The sequence below is a fragment of the Trichomycterus rosablanca genome, chromosome 19, assembly GCF_030014385.1.
Source record: "Trichomycterus rosablanca isolate fTriRos1 chromosome 19, fTriRos1.hap1, whole genome shotgun sequence".
Taxonomy (NCBI): domain Eukaryota; kingdom Metazoa; phylum Chordata; class Actinopteri; order Siluriformes; family Trichomycteridae; genus Trichomycterus; species Trichomycterus rosablanca.
In genome coordinates, this window is record NC_086006.1 from 8,560,001 (window position 1) to 8,582,899 (window position 22,899).

Below are 22,899 nucleotides of genomic sequence, written 5' to 3' on the forward strand. Positions count from 1 at the left end.
ATTAATATTATACAAATAAATAAAATGACCTAAATATTTAAAAGGTTTTATTTTTAGCTAAATAAGACTAGTATGAAGATTAGTTTGATATATTATGTTTTATACTCTGTAAAACTCTACAGTAGTGTGCCTTATAATTAGTACTAAGTACTTAGAATTGGTGTTTTATAGTCTTACAACTATGCACATTTAAAAACAATTTAAAGACCTAAAAACTATCATTCAGGTCTTTTTCTCAAATTCACCTCTACCAATACAACCGTCCACTGCTGACTGAGGAGCTTCGCAATTGACACATGCCCCCTCTGACACGTGTGCAGTACCGACTGCCTCTTTTCACCTGCACGAGGCAAGTTCATATGCAGACAAGCCTTGTGCACGGAGAGCCACACTCTGATCAGCATTATTCCCCAACTCTGGTAGATGCCATCAATCAGTCAGCAGAGGTCGTAATTGCACCAGTTATGAGGAACCCTGGTCCGGCTTACCCACCCTGCCAACAGCCAATTGTTCATGTAGCCACCCAGCCGGATGGCATAGCTGAGATTTGATACAATGTATTCGAAATCCCAGCTCTGATATGCTAGCGTGTTTTACCGCTGCGCCACCTGAGCGGCCGGGTACTTGGTAGTGCAAAGGCAAGTTCCTTTTATAAATATTAAAGAAATATGTAATTTCTGAGTCATGATTGTACAGGTTCAGGTTAACTCCAGAATGTTAAATATATCTAAAATTTGGCCATGTGCATAAGATAATAGAAAGTCATCTTTTATTATTAAACACATTATTATTTTATGTATTTACTGTGTTTATCCAGTTTTCTGGAATTGTCTGTAATATTTATTAATACTGTTGTTATTGTGTTGAACATATAGAATGTGTTCTTTTTTTAATGCAGGTTCTTCCAAAACTGTCATCCTCCATCATTCATGAAGTGGACAGTATTCTAGGGAACAAGCCATACAGTAAAAAGGACTACAGGTCCTAGACGGAGAATTCCTGCTCGTGCTGCTTCCTTGCTTCTCTGTCTGCTTGAGCTTTGACTGAACAAGAGTTACCATGAATGATGGCACGGTGGCAGCTGGGTACTGGGGACCCCCGCCAGCTCGCACTTAAAATAGTGCTCTGATTTTAGCTGGGAAGAGCAAAACATCCTAATATGACAGGAAGGATGATTGTGATAATGATGATGATCAACTAGATTTGTTTAAGAAAGTAGAATTCTTTATAAAGGAAGCACAGAAATGACGCACACTTATTCACATCTAGTTATCGTTTAGTACTCCAGAGAAAGTTTGTAGATGTTCTATACATGCATGTGATTTACATGCTTTCTTTTCTTTTAAAATATAATCGTTAAAGACTATTGAACAATAGTCAGTGTATAATTCTATTGATTTTATGAATATGAACAGAAATGTCATACCTTATATAGCTTGTTGATTATCCACTTCTCCAGTGACTGGATGTTTTTCTGGGTACAGTTACAAATTCTATAGACAGTGGTTCTTAAACTTTTTGTCTTGAAGCCCCTCAAAAAACTGGTCAAGTCTCGCAACCCCAATTATTTGACAGCATACTGTCATGGCTAACCTCCCTCAAGCAATAATCACACTGCAGAACAGAAAGCAGAAGCTAAAATGCAGCAATTTTAAGTTTCCATTTGTGACTGTGGTGAATTTAATGTGCGACATGTGTCATATCAGTAGACTCGTCTAGTTGCCCGCTCTACGAGTTGACATTTGATGTCTCTAGTAATGTCATCAATGTGTTTAGGGATGAAGTCATTCCTGAGGGGGATTTGCTTAAATGTGTCATTGCAAATGCCATTGAAAGGACGAGGGAACTCCAACTGTATGTGGCTTTTATGCTTCACACTTCATATGAAGCTTTGGTGGGTAACTCGCCCATTTATTATGGTCTGCTGCACAAGACGTTCAGGTTTATTACCTTGATCCGTATGTCTCATTTCAAGATGACTTTAACTCTCATTTGCCAGAACATTATACCAAAGCACACGTTGTGGCTGCTCCATTGCATTTATGACTTGGCACTTGAAGCTGTATCTTATATATTCTTTCTGATGGTGCTGACACTTAATGGGAGGTATTTTCTTAGGGTCGTACCTGGCGATGCTTGTGTAAAAACGTACCCACTTGTAGATGCCTTCTCTGAACCTGTTTTCTATTTTGGCTTTTTCTGGAGCCACAGTTCCATCTTTTTACCTTAGCTAGCTAACAACTCAAGCATTCAGCATTCATGTTTTCTGAGTTTGCGTAGACAGAGCATACGGTCCATTGATCCTCTTAGTTGTGCATGTCTAGCCTGCTGAATAGTTTGAAAAGAGATGGATTTAAATGTTAAAACATTATTTTTTTTAAATCATCGTGACCCTCCCATTTTGATGACCCACCAAGTTTAAGAACCACTGCTATAGATTAAAGACGTATATAGACGTATACAACCCCAAATCAGAAAAAGTGTTTCTTACATTTACTTTGACTTTTATTTGATTGCAGACAGGATGAACCCAAGAACTTCTGTATTTCATATATATATATATATACACATCCATTCCAGCATTTCAGGTCTGCAACAAATTCCAAAAAGGTTGGGACAGGGGTAATTTAGGGCTAGTAATGGGGTACAAAAACAAATATGCTGTGATGTTTAACAGGTGATGTCAACAGGTGATTGTAATCATGATTTGATACAAGTAGTATCCATAAAAGGCTGAGTCTCTGAGGAACAATTATGGGCAGAGGATCTATCTTTAGTTTGTCAACAAACGCATGAGAAAAGGCCGCTCAGGTGGCGCAGCAGTAAAACACGCTAGTACACCAGAGCTAGGATTTCAAATACATCGTATCGAATCTCAGCTCTGCCATCCGCCGGACTGGGCAGCCACATTAACAACGATTGGCTGTTGTTCAGGGTGGGATGAGCCGGATCAGGGTTCCTCTGATTAATGGCGCCTGCGCAGAGTTGGGGAATAATGCTGATCAGGGTGTGGCAAATGAACTCGCCTCGTGCAGGTGAAAAGATGCAGTCGGTACTGCACACGTGGGGCATGTGTCAGTTGCGAAGCTCCTCAGTCAGCAGTGGAGGGTTGTATCGGTAGAGGTGAAGCGTAACACAATCATGGTAATTGGATACGACTAGATTGGGGAGAAAATTGGAAAAAAAGAGAAAATTATTTAAATTTTTCAAAATATTGTTCTATATTCCCTTTTGATAGACTGACACCCTGTACAGGGTGTTTCTGTGTGTCTTGCACCCATTGAGAGCACCCCTCATTTAAACCCCCATAGGTACCCTGATGTGAATAAGCAGTATAGAAAGTGAGTGAGTAAAAAAGTCCCAACTTTTTTAGAATGTGATGCAGGCCTGAAATGCAGGAATAGATGTATATTAACAAATAAAATGAAATTGACCAGACAATACATGAAATATTATTGGTTCATACTGTCTGCAATGAAATAAACATCAGCATAAGGAACAGTACAATCATTTAGTAGAGATGCTTTTAAACCTGTCATTCAATTAAACTCACATTTAAAAATCTTGAATGTACTGAATGGCATGTCTACTTTACTATGTTACTACAGAACAATCTACTCACTTGCTTCTGAAGCTTAACACCAAAGACTACTCATTATGTATGTATTCTTCTTAATTACAGACCTGATAGATCTACATGGAAAATGATAGATATGTTCTATTATCATAAACAATACTAAATGCAGTACCAAGTGTAATAAATCTTGTATCAATTTGCTTGTGTAATTTAATACACTGATTAATCTTAATGATCAGATTTTATGTCATTGTTATGTTATTTGTAAAACATACAGTATAATTATTTCAATTGCACAAATAAATATATTAAACTTTAATTTATAATACAAAGTTCTACATATTACTGAGTGCTATTCTTAATACATTGCTTCAGTTTTTTTGTCATACAGTATCTTTTAGCATATTTCGATGGTAAGACTATGATGCTAAGACAGTTAGCATTTAGGTTAGGCAATTTTTTTTTCTCACTAGCTAAGCAGTGATACCAGTACCAGTTCCAGTACAATGAAATTACCTCACTAGCAAAACTCTATCTTGTTTACAGATGTTTAACCTAGCACTAATAATATACGTAGGGTTTAGTTGTGATATACAGTAACTGATTGCCTCTGTTAATTGGATATTTTTTGCAGAAACAATTATGAAAATTGGATATAGGCCATAATCACAATATATGTTGGGGAGCATGTATGTATTATGTATTAATACTTTTAATGTAGATTAACATATTTTGAATTTATTATTTATTTATTAGGATTTTAACGTCATGTTTTACACACCTTAATTACATTTATGGCAGGACAGATTATTACTGGTTACACAAGATTCATCAGTTCATGTTATTATTGTCAATAACAGTCATGGACAATTTTGTATCTCCAATTCACCTCACTTGTATGTCTTTGGACTGTGGGAGGAAACCAACACAGACACAGGGAGAATATGCAAACTCCATACAGAAAGGACCCAGACCACTCCACCTGGAAATTGAACAGTGCTAGTCACCAAGCCACCATGCTGCCCTGAATTTATAAAATGAATGACTAAATTCAGGTCATGATCGTGGTGGGGCAAATCAGAAATACACTCATAAATGTACCTGAAATATACAAAACATACAAGAACGAGTGAAACTCTTCATAGACAGTGACGGGAGGCAAGGATTGAGCCCAGGTTCCAAGAACACGTCTACCCTCTGTGCCCCCTTGACACCCTGTACAGGTCTGACAGGAACAATGAAAACTGCCTGAGTTGTAGCAGTCATTACAAGCAACATCTGGTGGAAATCATTTTGAAAATCTTTTAACAGCTTTACACTTTCTTAATTACAGTCCAAAATTCAAAGACAAAAGTGTCCCCGTATGTACTGTTAAAATTAGTCAAAGTTAGACACTTCTCAGCGAGACTTACTATGCTCACATGTATGCATTTTTGGTAAATATACAGTATATATTTAAAAAATAATAGAAAATCAAGAAAAATCAAGTTTGCTCAGGAAGTGAATGAAAATATTACACTTTCTGTCCCAAAGACAGTTCTGTAGTGCAACTGTTTGGCTTGCTGTAAGCCTACATTTGTATAAAAAAAAAAAAGGAAGTGTTGTTGTTATTCTGGAGGACTTAGTTGTGTCTCATTCTTCCTTTTGCTTCTGTGATGTTGATGAGTAGATGTGATTATGCTGTCTGTGGAGAAAAACCAAACCTTCAAATGTTCTGAATGATCATCATTTCCTATCCACCCTTAAAAATTGTAAATATCACTGCAAGAAAAGTTTGTATGCAAGACGGATATAATAAATTATTTATATTATATATAAAACAGCTTAAGTTATTAACGACCAGTCAATAACAAATGCCTGTAAAACAATCTCTTGATGCGTGCTCAATAATCCAGTTACACAAATCCACAAAGTTGAATCAAGTCGAATTGAGAAGTATTTCAGTTGCTTTCAACCCCCAAGACACGCTACGCCACAAATTAGTTCACCCTAAGGACCGGGTCCCTCAACGCAAACAGAGTAACATAGTGTATGCTGTTAGGTGTCGGGAGGATTGCCATGAACTGTACATCAGGAAAACTAAACAGCCACTGGCGAAACGTCTGGCACAACCTAAAAGATCGGCCTCTTCTGGCCAGGACTCCACAGTTTAAACTCACCTGCAAGCTCATCTTACAATGCCATGATTGCAGCTATATCCTCATATTGTAATTAATGGTCATTTTGATTTGCGTATGGACCTGATCACTGGTTCCATTGTTATGCAATCGGCTGGTTTAGGTCGTTATGCAAATCAGCTGCATATAGGGTTGGGGTATTCACATGGGGAGAACATGCAAACCTAGACTGCTTCAGCTGGAAATCAAACCCAGGACCTTCTTGCTGTGAGGCAAAAGTGCTACCCACTGAGTCACCGTGCTTCTCCCTTGCCATGGTGAAGCAGTTAGTAATAGTAAATGAATAAATAGAACATTTACAGTTTTTACAGTGAAATAACATTATTACCACATTAAGTATAAACGTAATAATTATTACCATAACTCTTTCATAAATCCTCCATATATATTTATATATGTCGAAACTTGGTGTTGCCACCGGTCGGCTGGGCGCCATCGAGCAGGCATAATTGGCAGTGCCTGTAGCAGACATGTCTCTGCTAGGGCGGGATGGCCGGACTATGTGGATGGGGTCTTTAAACACTGATTGGCAGATAGAGAGGCAGGATATAAATATATATTTATTTATTTATTTATTTATAAATATTTATTATTTATTTATTTTATTTATGCATTTTCTCCCTAATTTTCTCCCTCTGCATACGTGCCTCTTTATCTGCCAATCATGATCCTTACACAGCGTTTGAAGACCCCACCCACATAGTCTGGTCATCCTGCCCTAGCAGAGGTGTGTCTGCTGCAGGCACTGCCAATTATGCCTCTCTACATGGCGCCCAGCCGACCGGTGGCAACGGCGATTTTAGAACCAAGGAGTTCAGAATCTCTGCACTGGTGTGCTAGCAGAAAATGTAATGCTTATAAATGTGTTATGAAGGCCGTTAAAGTTACTGTAACTTTTGAAAAGTTGTACCTTCTAGACAGTTTGGTCCTATCCAGCCATTTAGACAGGTGCACTGTCCATTTCGTGGATTGCACTGTGCTCTGTTTCCACACTCGCAGCTTTCTGAACACTCCGGCCCATAGCGATTCACTGCACAGCCTGAGAAAAAAAACCCCAAATAATCAAACAATCAAAAAATCAACAAGCGGCCGGTCAGGTGGCCCAGTGATAAAATAAGCTAGCACACCAGAGCTGGGATTTTGAATACATCGTATCGAATCTCAGCTCTGCTTTCCGGCTGGGCTGGGCAGCCACATGAACTATGTTCACAGAGTGGGATAAGCCGGACCAGGGTTCCTCATAACTGGTACAATTATGACATCTGCTGGCTGATTGATGGCGCCTGTGCAGAGTTGAGAAATAATGCTAATTAGGGTACGGCTCTCCGTGCACAAGGCTGATCCGCATATGAACTCGCCTCATGCAGGTGAAAAGAGGCAGTCGGTACTGCACACAAGTCGGAGAGGGCGTGTGTCAGTTGCGAAGCTCTTCAGTCAGCGGTGGACGGTTGTATCGGTAGAAATTAAGCGTAATGCAATGCAGGGTAATTGGATATGACTAGATTAGGGAAAAAAATTTGAGAAAAAGAAATTGTTTCCACAAAAAAAATTGTACATGGTGGGTAAATGCATCTTACTTATATCACAGCGGGTTCCCATCCTCCCTGGTCCACACAGGCACTTGCCGGTCACAGGGTCACATGGTGTCTCTTCATCACAGTCACACAATTCAGAACAGCCAGACCCGAACCTGCCCTGTTCACACACTGACAAGAGAAAGCCAATCAGTTACAACCATTTACAGATATTTAAACAACAATGTGATCACATAAAGCCGCTCAGTACCTCTCTCACAGCGATCCCCCTGATATCCCGGAGGACAGATACAGCGCCCCGTCCCAGGCTCACACTGAGCCTTTCCATGGCAGTCACAAAGAAACTGGCAGTGCTGACCGTACAATCCAGCAGGGCAAGCTTTAAAAAACAGAACCGGGGTCATACAGGACACGTTATACAGGACTGATATGGGTGTGAACGTCAGCCAGGCTGTACTTTCTAATTCTCACCATGCTGACAGAGATGGCCATAGAATCCTGACGCGCAGTGGCACTCTCCTGTCACATGGTCGCATGTGGCATTGTTCTTGCAGTCGCACTGCTGATGACAGTTAGCACCGTACCAACCTCGGGGACACTCTAAAACACAAACACAATTGCATACGTCGGTATTCAAAAAGTTTCTGCACCTATTTTATAAATCATTTTATTAAAAATTACAATAAAAATGCAGTGTTCTTACATTTACTTTGACTTTTAATTGATTGCAGACAGTTTGAACCCAAGATATTTCATTTTGTCTGCTCAACTTCATTTCATTTTTTAATAAACATTCATTCCTGCATTTCATGCCTGCAACACATTCCAAAAAAAGTTGGGACGGGGGCAATTTAGGGCTAGTAATGAGGTGAAAAAACAAAATAATGATGTGATTCCAAACAGGTGATTGTAATCATGGTTGAGTCTTTGATGAGCAAAGATGATCAGAGGATCTCCAGTTTGTCAACAAATTTGTGAGAAAATGATTGAAATGTTTAAAAACAATGTACCAGCGTCGACTTCTCTGGGCTCGGAGGTCTCTAGGATGGACCATCACACAGTAGAAACGTGTATTGTGGTCAGATGAATCAGCATTCCATGTCCAAAGGACCAAAGGTGAAAAGGACCATCCAGACTGTTATCAGCAACAAGTCCAAAAGCCAGAGTCTGTCATGGTATGGGGCTAAGTCAGTGCCCTTGGCAGAGGTCATTTACACTTCTGTGATGACAGCATTAATGCAGAAAAGTACATTGAGGTCTTAGAGCAACATGTGCTGCCTTCAGTACATGTAAGAAACTCTGTGTTTTTGTTATTATTTGCATTTTCCATGCTGTCCCAACTTTTTTTTTATTTGGGGTTATACATAGTCACCTTCTGATGCATTTTTCCCGTTGTACCAACTTTTTAATGCCATCAGCAAAAAATGTTTTTGCTTGAGCTTGTAGCTACTGATGCACATCATCATCACATGAAAATCTTCTTCCCCTTAAAGCTTCCTTGAGCGTCCAAAAAGGTGGAAATCAGATGGAGTTTAATCCGGACTATAAGCTCTCTCTCAGTCTTTCAGACACGACCAATTACTACTCCTCCCACCCTCACTGTTTCTAACCAAAATATAAAAGTGAGGAAACTTTTTGAAGATCCCTTGTATAAAATGTTTTATATCCAAACTGAAACCTAATAAAGCTAAAATTCACTTTTCAGAAGGAATAATGTGTTACATATGTACAGTATATTCTAAAATGCAGTTCTAATATTTGTGTACACAATAGATATTGTCTTCACCAGTATCACAAGTGTCTCCAGTCCAGCCCAGTCCACAGGTACAGTTTCCTGTTACAGGATCACACACACCACCATTACTGCAGTTACAGCGCTGGTCACAGTCATTCCCAAACCAGCCATGAGCACAGCCTGAAACAAACACACACACATTCATGGTTACATTCATGACAGGACAGATAGTTACAGGTTACACATCATTCATCAGTTCAGGTTCAGCATCCAACACCATCAATTCACCCACCTTACACACACACACACACACCTAGGCCAATTTACTAACTTCAACTGGCCTGACTCCATGTCTTTGGACTGTGGGAGGAAACCAGAACTCCCGAAGGAAACCCACACAGACACGAGGAGAACATGCAAACTCCACACAGAAAGGAGCCGGGCCACTCCACTTGGGAGTCAGAATCGAACCCAGGACCTTCTTGCCGATAATCTTTATGATCTGTTTCCAGTTTAGTGGGTACATCTACACTGTACTTGTTATTAACTAATTACACAGTATAGCTGAACTTTGTAGATATACAGTTACTGACTGCAGTACAACTGCCACCTTGGACAATTTGGCACTACAACAAATGGACCAGATACACTATATGGCCGAAAGTATGTGGACTTCTGACCATGAGCTTGTTTCGACATTCCATTCCAAAACCATGCCAAAAAAGCCATGCTATTTTTTGACCAATGATGTTGTACAATGCCTGGCTTGCAATCTGCATTCCAATTCATTCCAATTGTGTATGGCCCTGGTATTGCAGTATCAATTGCATGATCAGATAAACAAAGTGAAAATGCAGCTGTAAGAGATCAGACCTTTTCCACAGTCCACTCCTCGTTCACCAGTTTTGCACACGCAGCGTCCTGTGACTGGATCATTTCTGGCTCCCTCCCCACACACAGCCACCTGCTCACAGTCCTGTCCGTACCACCCAGCTGGGCATGCTGAAAGATTAAAAAAATATATTTTTAAATATTCATTATTAGAATATTTTAACATTTAATTATTATTAATGTTAAATAAAATTAATTTTAAAATGCAAATGAATTATAAGACATCATAAATGATTTCACTTACTGATATCGCAGTGTGGTCCAATGAATCCTGGAGGACAGTCACAAGATCCGGTGGTAGGTTGGCACACACCGTCGTTCAGGCACTGGCATTTACGCTCACACTCAGGCCCATAATGACCTTCCTCACACTCTACGACAACAAACAGTATAGATCACCTATGGGTTATACTATCCATTCTCGCTTTTATAGAGGAGATACTGTAAAGAGGAGAGGCTTGCCTATATCACACTTTTCACCGTGGTAACCCGGTGCACAGTAGCACATTCCAGTAACAGGATGGCACAGATGATTTGCTTCTGAACACTGGCACACCTGGTTGCAATTTAGTCCATATGTACCAGAATGACAGGCTGCAGAGTGAAACAGAAAACTATCATACAATAATGTTACACTTTCATTAAGTAGCTGTACTAACCCTTATGTGTAGGGTTCAATAGATCCTAATCTTATGTAACAAAAGAAAACATAATAAACAAGACCTGTAACTAACAGAAATTATGCTATATGATGAATATGTAAAATCAATGTAGATATGTATCATATTTATGTGTAAAATATAGCTATCATAAATATTCATATTTTATGCATCATAAATAAGCAAATCATGAATAAATGTGCTTATTTAGGTATTTTTATAGTAACAAAAAAATCCACAAGGAGTTTTAATTGATGTGTTTATTTAACTTAATTTTTATTTCCCTTTTTAATAATTTATTTTATTTTAATTAATTAATTTATTAATTTTCTTTACCCAAAATTGTGGAATTTAAGCCAAAACCGTAGAGAATTACATGCAATTTCACGGCTTGACCAGCAGATGTCACCAGACTCATATGTAAATGAGATGCTGCTAAAACATAGATGTCACTGTCTACAGTTAAGCAAACTGTACAAGCAAACTGTCATGCAATAAATACCTTTAAAAGTCTTAAAACTGACACTCTAATGGTTAAATTAATGTTGTTATTGATTACATGGACTAATAAAAAGCCCTCATGAGGAAAGTTTTGTGATTAAATGGAAAAAAAGATTCAGATTTAGGCAACAATGACCAGAAGTGAGGCATTTAAATGTAACACCACTATTAGTATTGTGATTGTATCGTCTTTGGACTGTTTTACTGCTAGTGGAACATGATTATTGCAAAAAGTGGACAAAATAATGAAACGATTCTTTAGCACAACCTTGTACAATCAGCCAGTAGTTGATACTTCTGATAGATTATGAATAGATGTTCCAGCAAGACAATGAATCAAAACACACATTAAATCTGGTTTTGAAATCTCTAAACCAGGCTAAAATTAAAATTTAGCCCTGACCATGACCGTATCAATAATATGTGGACTTTGTCTGGGTTAAGAGACGTAATATCTTTGGAGAATCCACAATAAACATTACGTAAAAATATAATTTTTTAAATGTTCCTTAAACAAATAGTGAGTAGATGTCTCTGTAAAATCGAAAGGTTAGCCAGTAGCAAGAGTATTTTTACTCACTCTTCTCACAGCTCATGCCAGTGAAGCCAGGCGGGCAGCCACATTCCCCTGTTACATGATTACAGGAGGTGCCATGGGGACAGAGACAGTGCTGAGAACATCCCATCCCATAAGATCCTGGTAAGCATGCTGAAAATACAGGGATATCTACATTTTCCACCATAAAAAATATTTTTAAATTAAAAGCCACTACACACCCTGGAAGAAACCATAAACAATGATTTTGGCAGCACAAATGAGCCCATGTTTAACCAAGAATAACTACTGCTAACTGGCATCCACTCAACACACTTCCAACCAATAAATGTTGGCTGGGTTGTACAGTTAGACCAAGGTAATGAAGAATAATGTAACTCACTTTTTTCACAACGGCGTCCTCTCCAGCCAGGTGGGCACAGACAAGCCCCAGTGATGTGGTCACAGAGAGCTCCTTGTTCACACTGGCATTGTTGCTCACAGCCGTGACCAAAATATCCTGCCATGCAGGCTACACATCAAATCAAAAGATTGATCATCGTTATTTACACAGGTTCTAATCAGTCCGTTTAAGGTCTGTGAGTAAAAGAATGTGGTTTCTCACCTGTCTCACAATGCTGGCCCAGCCAACCTGCTGGACACGAGCATGTCCCATCCTGACGGTCACACAAGCCATCGTTTTTACATTCACACATGTGCTGGCAGTTAACGCCATATGTACCTGGGGCACACTCTGTAATACAGACAAAAATAGATTAATTGAATCAAGTATTCATTTAATAATTTATCTTTAGTAACACTTAAACGTTTTAACTACAGTCATCGGTCCAGAGCTTATCCCAGAACTGGACACAAGGTGGCGGTAGGTAGGTAGGTAGGTAGGTAGGTAGGGAGGGATGGATGGATGGATGGATGGATGGATGGATGGATAGATAGATAGATGGATAGATGGATAGATGGATAGATAGATAGATAGATAGATAGATAGATAGATAGATAGATAGATAGATAGATAGATAGATGAAAAAAGCAGGTCCACCAAAGGCTCAATCTTTGCCAGCAAAGATTTGTCACAGCTCCATACTCAATGCTTCATCTTTTACCATCTACCACACATAACACTGTCAAAAGATTCAAGGAATTCAGATAAATCCCTGTCTGTGTATGGCCATCTCAGAAATCACTGTTAAATATGCGTGACCTGCAAGTCCTTAGATAACTTCGCAGTAGAACCATCATGTTACTGTGAGAAATGTAGCAACATTAGAGTTTATAGCTCTGGAGTTTTCGGAAAACCCTTGTTACTCAACACAGTGTACCACTGCATTGAGAAAAACAACCTGAATTATGCAAAGGGAAAGCCATACTTTAAGTCTATGCTGAAATGCCACTAAGTTCTCTGGAGTGAGCTAACCTCAGATAGGTGGCAACGTTTTGTGGTCAGATAAATGCATGTTTCAAGTAGTTTTTGGGAATAAAAAGGTCAAGTTATCTGTCTTAAATATGAAAAAAGCTATTCAGACTGTTATCAGTAAAAGGTACAAGAGGTTATCCCAGAAAAACTGGGCACAAAGCGCATATATACTCTGGACAGGTCACCAACCCCTTACAGTACAAGGGCGGTTGTAGCTCAGCGGTTAAGCCACTGGACTAGTAATAAGAAAGTTGCCGGTTCAAGCCCCACCAAACAGGTTGGCACTGTTGGGCCCCTGAGCAAACCCCTTAACCCTCAATTGCTTAGACTGTATACTGTCACAACTGTAAGTCACTTTATTAATGTTAGTACCAGCAGTACTTATATTCCAGACACTTGACTGGAAGGTACAGACTCAATTGGCGGGACCTCACTGTAAAATTAGTACTAGTACGGATCAGTTACTTACCCAGTTCACATGCAATCCCAGTCCATCCGCTGGTACAAGCGCAGTGCCCATTAGTTCTGTCACAAAGACCACCGTTCTGGCACAGGCATTGCTGGAGGCAGTCCACCCCGTAGAAGCCAGGTATGCATTCTAGAAAAAAAAAAATCAAAGCCACATTGTAACCCTGATAACAATGATGTCTTGGTTTATTATCTCCACATAAAATGATTCCTCAGATCAGAATCCAGATCAGAATGAGACCAGTCTAACAGAGACAGGGCTTTGTAATGTGAGTAAAAGGGCTTTGAGATGAAACAGTTTTTGACTCACACAGAAACACAAGCACAGGCATAAAGGCTTAGACATATTTTGTCTTATACATGCATTAATCACTAGTATAGAGGTTCAAATATGTGAGGGGGGAATGGTATCTATCATAGTTTAGTAATAATCAAGGACTATGAAATCAGGCAAAAATTGTGTAGTGTGAACTAGGCATAAGTAAGCGAAAACTGTGGTGATGTAATCTCCATAATCGCTGTCTTAAGTAGTGAGTCTAAATAATCTTCCTTATGTTATATTATTATGTTATGTTATAATTGTAAGATTATTCAGTAATTAACCAGTAAGACCTTACTAAATTATTCAGTTTGTTAATTTAGTTTTTCATCTTTAACAATTAACAACTAAGAAATGTGTAAGGTGTATCACTTCAAAAACAAAAACAAGCCGCTCAGGTGGCGCAGCAGTAAAAAGACACGCTGCAACCAGAGCTGAATTCTGAGTACATCGTATCGAATCCAGCTCTGCCTTACCGGTTCGAGGCTGAGTGGCTGTATGAGCAACGATTGGCCGGTTGCTCAGTTGGGGGGCGGGACAAAGAACCGGATGTGGGTCTCTCTCTGTCAGAATGCGATTACGACCTCTGCCGGCTGATTAGAGGCGCCTGCACAGAGATGAGGAAGAGTGCCCTTAGGGTGTGTCTCTCCGCATGCAACGCTAGGTGGCGCCACACTCATCAATGTGTGGGTGGCAAAAATGCATCCGGCTGCTGCCCATGTTTCGGAGGGGATATGGGTTAGCTTCGATCTCCTCGATCAGGGCAGGGTTCAGCAAAGACAGAGAGGAAGCACGATGCAAATTGAACAATTGGATGCACTAAATGGGGAGAAAAAGGGGGGGGAAAAACATGTAAAAGATCTAGTCTTTAAATATTTACATTTTAAACTACTGGCATGTGTAACTGGTTTTAATGCTGTACCTTCTTTACATTCTGGGCCAGTCCAGCCTGGCTCACAATGGCAGTGTCCATTAACATGATCACAGCTGGCATTATTGTGGCAGTTGCAGCTCTGATTACAGCCTGGGCCATAGGTGCCATCCGGACACTCTGTAACATTACATCAAGAGAAATAGAGTTCAAGCAAAGAAGCATCACTTGGTTTCTCAGATCCTGAAATCCGACACGACTTACTTTCCACATCACAGGCATAGTTGGTGGTCTTATGGCATCGTTTTAATAACATGCTGAAATAATGAATGCTGAATGCTGAACACCACTGGCTCACATGCACGCTAAACATCTGCTTTACTAATGGATGGTACATTCATTGTGTGGAAGACCGTGTCATGCGTAGATACTCACTGGAGGTGCACTGGGGACCGAACCAGCCTGCTGGACACAGACACACTCCAGTTACATGGTGACACTGACCGCCATTGAGGCAGTCACACTTCTGCTGGCACTCCAGACCAAAGAATCCATGAGGACAGGCTGAAGATACAAACACTTCATGATTGTTGGAACTTTTGGGTAAAGATGGGTAAAAAAAAGGTTACGGGTGTTGTATTTATATCTTTTTTTACTTTCACCCCCCCTGCAAACCCGTTCTGTCTTACTTTTCTCACAGTATGTTCCTGTCCATCCAGGCAAGCACGTGCAGGCTCCACCCACAGCATCACACGCCGCACTATTCTCACACTGGCATTGGTTCTGGCAGCCTGGGCCAAATGAACCCTCTGGGCACTCTTAAAGAAGAGATTAGTGGGATCATAAAGTGACATTCCGACCTAATTCATTTTCACTTCCCAAAATGAATTGCCTGAATTTCTGCATTGCTTATGAGTAATTTAGGTCTAGGCCACAAGTAAATTACAATAAAAAGATTCTTTTTCAGCCGCTCAGGTGGTGCAGTGGTGAAATACGCTAGCACACCAGAGCTGGGATTTCGAATACATCATATCGAATCTCAGCTCTGCCATCCAGCTAGGCTGGGCGGCTACATGAACAACGTTTGGCTGTTGTTCATCCAGAGATCAGCTTAGTGTACGGAGCTTTGGCAACTGCACAGAGTAGAGGAATACTGCGATCAGGGTGTGGCTCTCTGTACACAAAGCTGATCAGCATATGAACTCGCCTCATGCAGGTGAAAAGATGCAGTCGGCTACTGCTCATGTGTCGGAGGGGGCGTGTGTCAGTTCGCTCTCCTCAATCGGGGCGGGGGTCAGCACCAGTAGAGAGGAAGCATGAAGCAATTGGCTAAAAATCGGGAGAAAAAGCATTAAAAACGATTCATTTTAATTAACTTAACCAAATTGATGGTTCGCCTGAAGAGGTCCAATTATGCAGGACATCCAAGAGTAGACCTAAATTCCTTTCCACCATTGTTTTTAATACAAGGGTTTACAAAAAAATACTGTAAATGATTAATCATTGACATAAATAAACATATAACAGCAATTGTCTCTGTGTTATTGGTTTAGGCATAACATATATTCATTTTTTACTGTTATTATGACATGCAACTAACAAAAAAAGCCACCTACTTTGCTCACAGTGGGTCCCAGTATAGCCCGCATCACAGTGGCAGTGTCCGGTCACTACGTCGCAGCTTCCCAAACTGTTTGCACAGTTACACTCATTGACACAGTTGGGTCCCCAGCGCCCTGGTTCACACACTGCCACACCATATTAAAGAATTACTCTTCACTTCATATCAATTTAAGCATTAAAACATGCTCTTCCAAGAGTTCTTACCTTTCTCACATCTGGTTCCAGTCCATCCATCCTTACACAAGCACAGGCCTGAGACAGGACGACAGCGGCCTCCGTTCTCACAAGCGCACCGTGAACGGCATCCAATACCGAACCAGCCGTCTGAGCAGACTGTGAGCAATGAAACAAAAAAAACAACTCAGGAAAATGATTTATTGATGTGTAAACGTGCAGCTGTTAATAAGTCATACAAGTCATAAAGCTATATAAATAAAAGCTGCTCATTCTTACCAGTCTGGCAGAGGTTTCCCATGTATCCTGGCTGACACATACAGGTTCCGTTCTGCTTGTTACACTCCCCACCATTTTCACAGGCAGGACATGACTTCGTACAAGCCAAACCCCAGTAGCCCTTCTCACACTCTGAAATATAACACACATTGTACACAGACCGTGTGTATCACTGTCCGTTCTGCCATTAAATTATTAGAATTCTAGTCCTTATGACCTGCAGTTGCATCTCCTTTCGAACTCATCAAAATATCATATTAAGGAATAATTACAATAAAATACATTTTCCACGGCTGAGAAACAGCTTTTTTTTGCTATTTCGCTTATTTAAACTTTTATTATCTGATCTCATGTGACCTATATGAGAAGAAACTGAAAGGCTGACAAAGAGCTAGGCCAAGCTAAATGGCGCCTGCTGTTTGAATTCCATTATCCTTACAAACTACACATATTACATTTCAAAATAAATCTATGAAGGTCCTAAAGGAAAAGTTGAAGATATTTAAAGCTACATTTGAGCTAAAATTTTGTTTGGTGTTATAAACTACTAGGATCAAAACACCATGGTAACTGTTACATAATTTATTATCGACCACAGTCATAAGCTGCACTTGCAATATTTGGGGATTTGAATATATTGCTGGCAGACAGAGTTACAGTCAAAAGTTTACACTTGTAAGATACACCGATCAGCCATAACATTAAAACCTCATTCTTGTTTTTACACTCACTGTCCATTTTATCAGCTCCACTTACCATATAGAAGCACTTTGTAGTTCTACAATTACTGACTGTAGTCCATCTGTTCCTCTACATACTTTGCTGTTCTGACCCAGTCGTCTAGAATAATTTGACCCTTGTCAAACTGGCTCAAATCTTTATGCTCACCCATTTTTCCTGCTTCTAACACATCAACTTTGAGAATAAAATGTTCACTTGCTGCATAATATATCCCACCCACTACAGGTGCCGTGATGAAGATATAATCAGTGTTATTCACTTTACCTAATGTTGTGCCTGGTCGGTGTATATCCATTATTTATTTACACACATAATGCATTTAAAAAAAGTATCCCATTGGCAACATACACCAAACAGCTAAAACATTATGACCACCTTCCAAGAAATGTACATAGCAACATGTTCATAACATTTATGCATGTCATACTAAATAACTGCTGATAGTATTTACTTGTATGCAGCAGATTTAGGCAGCATAAACCATTACAGCCAGATGACTGGGTTGAATATCTCACTGGTTACTCACTGACTGAGGAGGGACAGGCCACAAACCATTTACATCTGGTCCTGATGTTTCGGCTAATCCGTGTATATTTAAACTCTCTCCCTAAAAAATGAGCTTGACTGGCATCTGACAGAGAGCTCCTGTAAAGAGACATACAATATCATATGACTGTTTATAGTCTTTGCTTAGAGTGGAGCTTTAGTAGTTTAGTGGTTAAGTAAAAAATGCAAGCCAAATCATACTCACCCTGCTTATGTTATTGTTAAAGCTTTAAAGTCACCACAGCGGAAATCTTTCAGATATGGTTACAGTTAAATTGTGGCTTCTGCTGTAAAATTATGCCAATTCAGGATAAAATCATCAAAATCCAGTCTGCTGCTTAGATGAATAATGACAGATCTGCTGATCATACGTGGTTTGTATTTTTCCTCAGTTAACTCTCTGCACACATTCATACAGGGCAGTTGTAGCCTAGCGGTTAAGGTACTGAACTAGTATTCAAACCCCACCACTGCCAGGTTACCACTGTTGGGACCTTGAGCAAGGCCCTTTAACCCTCAATTGCTTAGACTGTATACTGTAAGTCACTTTGGATAAAAGCGTCTGCAAAATGCTGAAAATCTAAATAAATGTAAATGTAAATATAAGGAACTACATCTAACTTTCACTGCAGTCTTTTCCCATTCTGCCAGCTGGACAGTGGCACTGCCCTGTGACCGAGTCACACTGTGCTCCATTACAATCACAGGACTTGGAGCAGCCAGGACCAAACTTCCCTCCTGGACATTCTGGAAAATACACACATACACACACACACAAACACCATATACACTGATCAACCATAACATTAAAACCACCTCCTTGTTTCTACACTCACTGTCCATTTGATCAGCTCCACACTAACACACCACCACCATGTCATTATCACTGCACTGCAGTGGTCAGGACCACTACAGAATAGGTATTATTTAGGTGGTGGATGATCTCAGCACTGCAGTGATAATGACATGGTGGTGGTGTGTTAGTGTGTGTTGTGCTGGTATGAGTGGATCAGTGGTCCTGGGAGAGTCCTGACCATTGAAGATCAGCATGCAAATGGGCTAACAAAGCATGCAGAGAAACAGATGGACTACAGTCAGTAATTGTAGAACTACAAAGTGCTTTTATATGGTAAGTGGAGCTGATAAATTGGACAGTGAGTGTAGAAACAAGGAGGTGGTTTTAATGTTATGGCTGATCAGTGTATATTTAAAGCTTTGGATTTAAAACAGAAACATTGACACTACCAGCAAATCTGAACTCTAATACTACACTTTTACTACAGCCTTTGTTTCACTCAATCTTTGTTTGACCTACTTTCCTAACATGCTTTAATTTCCTGCTCAATATCCTGCACAGTGGCATCATTCCGAATAATGCTTGATTTAAAAGAAGTGGATCTGCAAACCTCAGCAACCGTTATTATTAGGTAATAGCTTCAGTGCAGTATGTCAAGGGGCCGTGGCGAGTCTGAGCCAGAACTAACAGTGGAGAAAATAGCAATAAAACTGATACCTTGGCAAAGAGCAGAAACAGTAAAAACGGAGGAACATAAAAGGCAGTAAGGCGGAGAGGCCTGGGGTAAAAATACTATGAACGAGGGCCCATAGTCTCAGCACAAATCAGTCCTTGTCAGAACTAGTCAGCCCTTGACAAGACCAGTCAACACTGACTGACCATATTTAATCTTTTTGGACACCAGTTGGACATTAAGTCTTTAATTATATGTTCAGCAGAGTAAATCAGCCCAAGACAATAGTAACCAAAGTAAAAAATGAGAGAGCACATTTACCAAACTGGGTATTCTAGCTACTGCAACCCCCTGGTTAAGTGCAGTATTGTTTTGATTTTGGACTAAAAGCAGGATAAATGTACAGTAGCAGAACTGAATGTCTGGGTTAAATATAGTAGGACAGAGGATCTGTAGAAATGTTGTATAACTGATGGTGTTGGTTAAATTCAGCATGAATCTGGGGTTACATACAATAGAACCCAGTTCTATACAATAGTACTGACTGCATTAGAACTAGCAACCTGGATTAATTGCAGTAGAATTTAGATTATGGGTTTAATGCAATACATGGGTTTAATAAGGCTTGGGAGAGGACTTAATATAAATGTATAAATCCTAGTTGGCCTGATGGTGAAAAATCAGTCAAACCAGATTGAATGTTTAGACCACATCCTTATCCAATAGCTAATGGCATTTTGTCAGAACTCATTGGCTCTTCCACACTCTTGGCTATAAGGCAGACCATTGGCCATTCAAAAGAAATCACTCTCTCACTCTCACTCACTTTCTTAATCACTTATCCAATTAGCCTATCTTAGCTTTTCAATGGGCGCAAGGCACACAGCAACACCCTGGACAGGGCACCAGTCCATCGCAGGGCAGACACACATACATACACACACACACCCATACACACACCCATTCACCTATATGGCAATTCAGTGTCTCCACTTAACCTGACTGCATGTTTTTGGACTATGGGAGGAAACTGGAGCTCCCGGAGGAAACCCACGCAGACATGGGGAGAACATGCACAGGGAGAACATTCACAACTGCACACAGAAAGGACCCGGACCGCCCCACCTGGGGATCCCACTGAGCCACCCCAAAATAAATCAGAGCTTCTAAAAATCATAATAAAGAATAGAACATAAAACGTCAATGGGGAGGCAGTTGGTCACAAAAGCATCTTGTTATGTCTTGTCTCACTGCTTGACGTTTCTTGTTAATGGTAGATGTAGCAATTGGATTGTTTAAGCATCTTGTTTTCCTTTGCCAGCTTAGGCTTTCTTCTATGCCCTTAAATCTTCTACTACATCATGTTGTGAACATTTTTTTTACTTATTATTCTACACTTAAATGAAACTCAAATGGAGGTCAACAACAGGCATATGGAAGAACTGAAATGTTTGATGGTGTCCTATGCCAATAAAGCTACTGATGTTTTTACCCAGTTTTCTCTGACTTTTCTAGGACTCATGCAACACCATTGGGACAGTCTGTAAGCTTGGAAAGAGGCTGTAATAAAAACTGAAATAGCTTAAAAATCAGCTCACCAATGCTGAAAATTGGCATATTTAATTGGTGAATGAGACAGGATTGTCATCACGCTCTCTTAGACTATTAATACCCAATGGGTATGGCAGCATTAGGGTTTGCATTGGATTACCCAGTAATAGGGTGAATGTTTTTTGTTGGAGCCACTGCAGTATTTTGGCTCTCCATACACAAAAAGTGCACTGTAAATAATAACTAAGCTCCTGTGACAGTGGAGTAAATAAGTGCACAGTAACTAGTAATAATTCACATAAAATACACTATATATAAATTCACTGTAGTCATATATTTAAATTAACATTTGAGTACCATAAAAACTTGAATTTCCATACCTTGGTCACAGTTCTCGCCTTGCCACCCTGCTGGGCACTGATGTTGGCACTCTCCAGTAACATGATGGCAGGGTACTTCAGTTGGACACTGGCATTTTGCTTTGCATCCAAAGCCATAAGAACCACTGTCACATTCTGACAAGCAAAGTAGATAGGACAGTCGCATTTAAATTCTTCAACAGGTCATAAACTGTAAGACTAAAGGATTTCAAGGTAACGTGACCCATAATTAAACATGAAGTTTTAGTTTTAGGACCAGACTAACCCTGACTGCAGGTCATGCCCTGGTAACCAGGTTTACAAACACAGGTTCCATGCTGTCGGCTGCACTCGTGAGTGTTCTGGTGCACACACTGACACTCAGCTGAACATCCAGGTCCATATGACCATTTAGGACATGCTAAACATACAAGGAAAAGAGGAAAATTAAAATCTTACATGAGCTGATCTTAGGAGAAAAATAATAATAATAAAATATTGTTGCAGATTAAACTGCTTCGACTTACTGAGGTGGCAGAATCTCCCATAAAGGCCTGGCTCACACAGACAGGCACCATATGTGCGATGGCATCGGCCATTATTTGCACAATTGCATCTCTTATTGCAAAGTTTGCCATAAAACCCCCTAGGACAGCCTGAAAACACAGAGTGTCAAAATTTACATCAAGCTAAAAACAGTAAACTAGCAAATAATAGCAAAAATAACAGATCTGGGCTTTGGCTGGGCTGAAGGACAATCAGACACTTGCCCCTAAGTCACCCAAGTGTTGTTTTGGCTGCTTCAGGCCACTGTCATGTTGAAAGGTTAACTGTTAAATTGCCCCTGCCATAAAGGTCTGATTAATGGAGTGCTGCAGATATGTTTTTTTGGTGCAATAAGTTATTTTAGAGCTCGTACCTTCCTGACCAAGTACCTTTTTGACCAGATGTTTAATTTGGCCAGACAGCCACTTCTAAGAAGGTTCAGAGTTGTGTCAATCTTCCTCCATTTTCAGAATATTGAGGACACTGTGGTTCTCGAAATAGTCATAGCTTTATATATTGTTTTATATCCTTGTCCTGATTTACACCTTGCCGTTGACGACTGTTTCTTTCTACTTTTTTAGCCTCCTGACCAAGTACCTTCTTGCCCAGATTTTCATTTTGGCCAGACGGCCAACTCTAAGAAGGTTTAAGGTTGAGCCAAGCCTCTTCCATAAAAAAAAATTGGCATCTGTGGTCCTCGGAACAGTCAAAGCTTTAGATGTTGCTTTGTATCCTTGTCCTGATTTATGCCCTGCTGCAGAAATGGTTTTTGGTCCGATAGGTTCTTTTAGAGTGACTGTTGGGTTTCTTTCTTATTTCGTAGCTTTCTAAGCAAGTACCTTCTTGACCAGATGTTCATTTAGTCCAGACGGCCATCTCTAAGAAGGTTTAAGGTTGTGCCAATCTTC

At 40.0% G+C, this 22,899-nt stretch overlaps 2 protein-coding genes across 5 annotated transcripts in view; one reads left to right on the forward strand and one right to left on the reverse strand.

Annotated features, from left to right (window-relative positions):
* Positions 1-1,243, forward strand: part of kcnab2b (potassium voltage-gated channel subfamily A regulatory beta subunit 2b) — a 40,639-nt gene extending 39,396 nt beyond the window's left edge. For all 4 annotated transcript variants that reach the window (XM_063014915.1, XM_063014916.1, XM_063014917.1 and 1 more), the window contains one exon: positions 899-1,243. In XM_063014915.1, the coding sequence (XP_062870985.1) occupies positions 899-988 (90 nt within the window). In that variant the 3' untranslated portion in view covers positions 989-1,243. The remainder of the gene's footprint in view (positions 1-898) is intronic.
* Positions 1,244-4,313: 3,070 nt separating this feature from the next.
* The window catches only part of megf6a (multiple EGF-like-domains 6a), a 41,000-nt gene continuing 22,414 nt past the window's right edge, over positions 4,314-22,899 (reverse strand). Inside the window, exons 13-35 of the mRNA XM_063016032.1 lie at positions 21,973-22,101; positions 21,732-21,866; positions 21,467-21,601; positions 18,688-18,813; positions 16,780-16,911; positions 16,531-16,659; positions 16,320-16,451; positions 15,393-15,521; positions 15,139-15,267; positions 14,755-14,883; positions 13,515-13,643; positions 12,236-12,364; positions 12,014-12,142; positions 11,656-11,784; positions 10,378-10,509; positions 10,160-10,288; positions 9,898-10,026; positions 9,076-9,204; positions 7,761-7,889; positions 7,540-7,668; positions 7,332-7,460; positions 6,665-6,793; positions 4,314-5,261 (exon numbers count right to left, since the gene is read on the reverse strand). Coding sequence (XP_062872102.1) covers positions 5,185-5,261; positions 6,665-6,793; positions 7,332-7,460; positions 7,540-7,668; positions 7,761-7,889; positions 9,076-9,204; positions 9,898-10,026; positions 10,160-10,288; positions 10,378-10,509; positions 11,656-11,784; positions 12,014-12,142; positions 12,236-12,364; positions 13,515-13,643; positions 14,755-14,883; positions 15,139-15,267; positions 15,393-15,521; positions 16,320-16,451; positions 16,531-16,659; positions 16,780-16,911; positions 18,688-18,813; positions 21,467-21,601; positions 21,732-21,866; positions 21,973-22,101 — 2,933 coding nt within the window. The 3' untranslated portion in view covers positions 4,314-5,184. The remainder of the gene's footprint in view (positions 5,262-6,664; positions 6,794-7,331; positions 7,461-7,539; positions 7,669-7,760; positions 7,890-9,075; positions 9,205-9,897; positions 10,027-10,159; positions 10,289-10,377; positions 10,510-11,655; positions 11,785-12,013; positions 12,143-12,235; positions 12,365-13,514; positions 13,644-14,754; positions 14,884-15,138; positions 15,268-15,392; positions 15,522-16,319; positions 16,452-16,530; positions 16,660-16,779; positions 16,912-18,687; positions 18,814-21,466; positions 21,602-21,731; positions 21,867-21,972; positions 22,102-22,899) is intronic.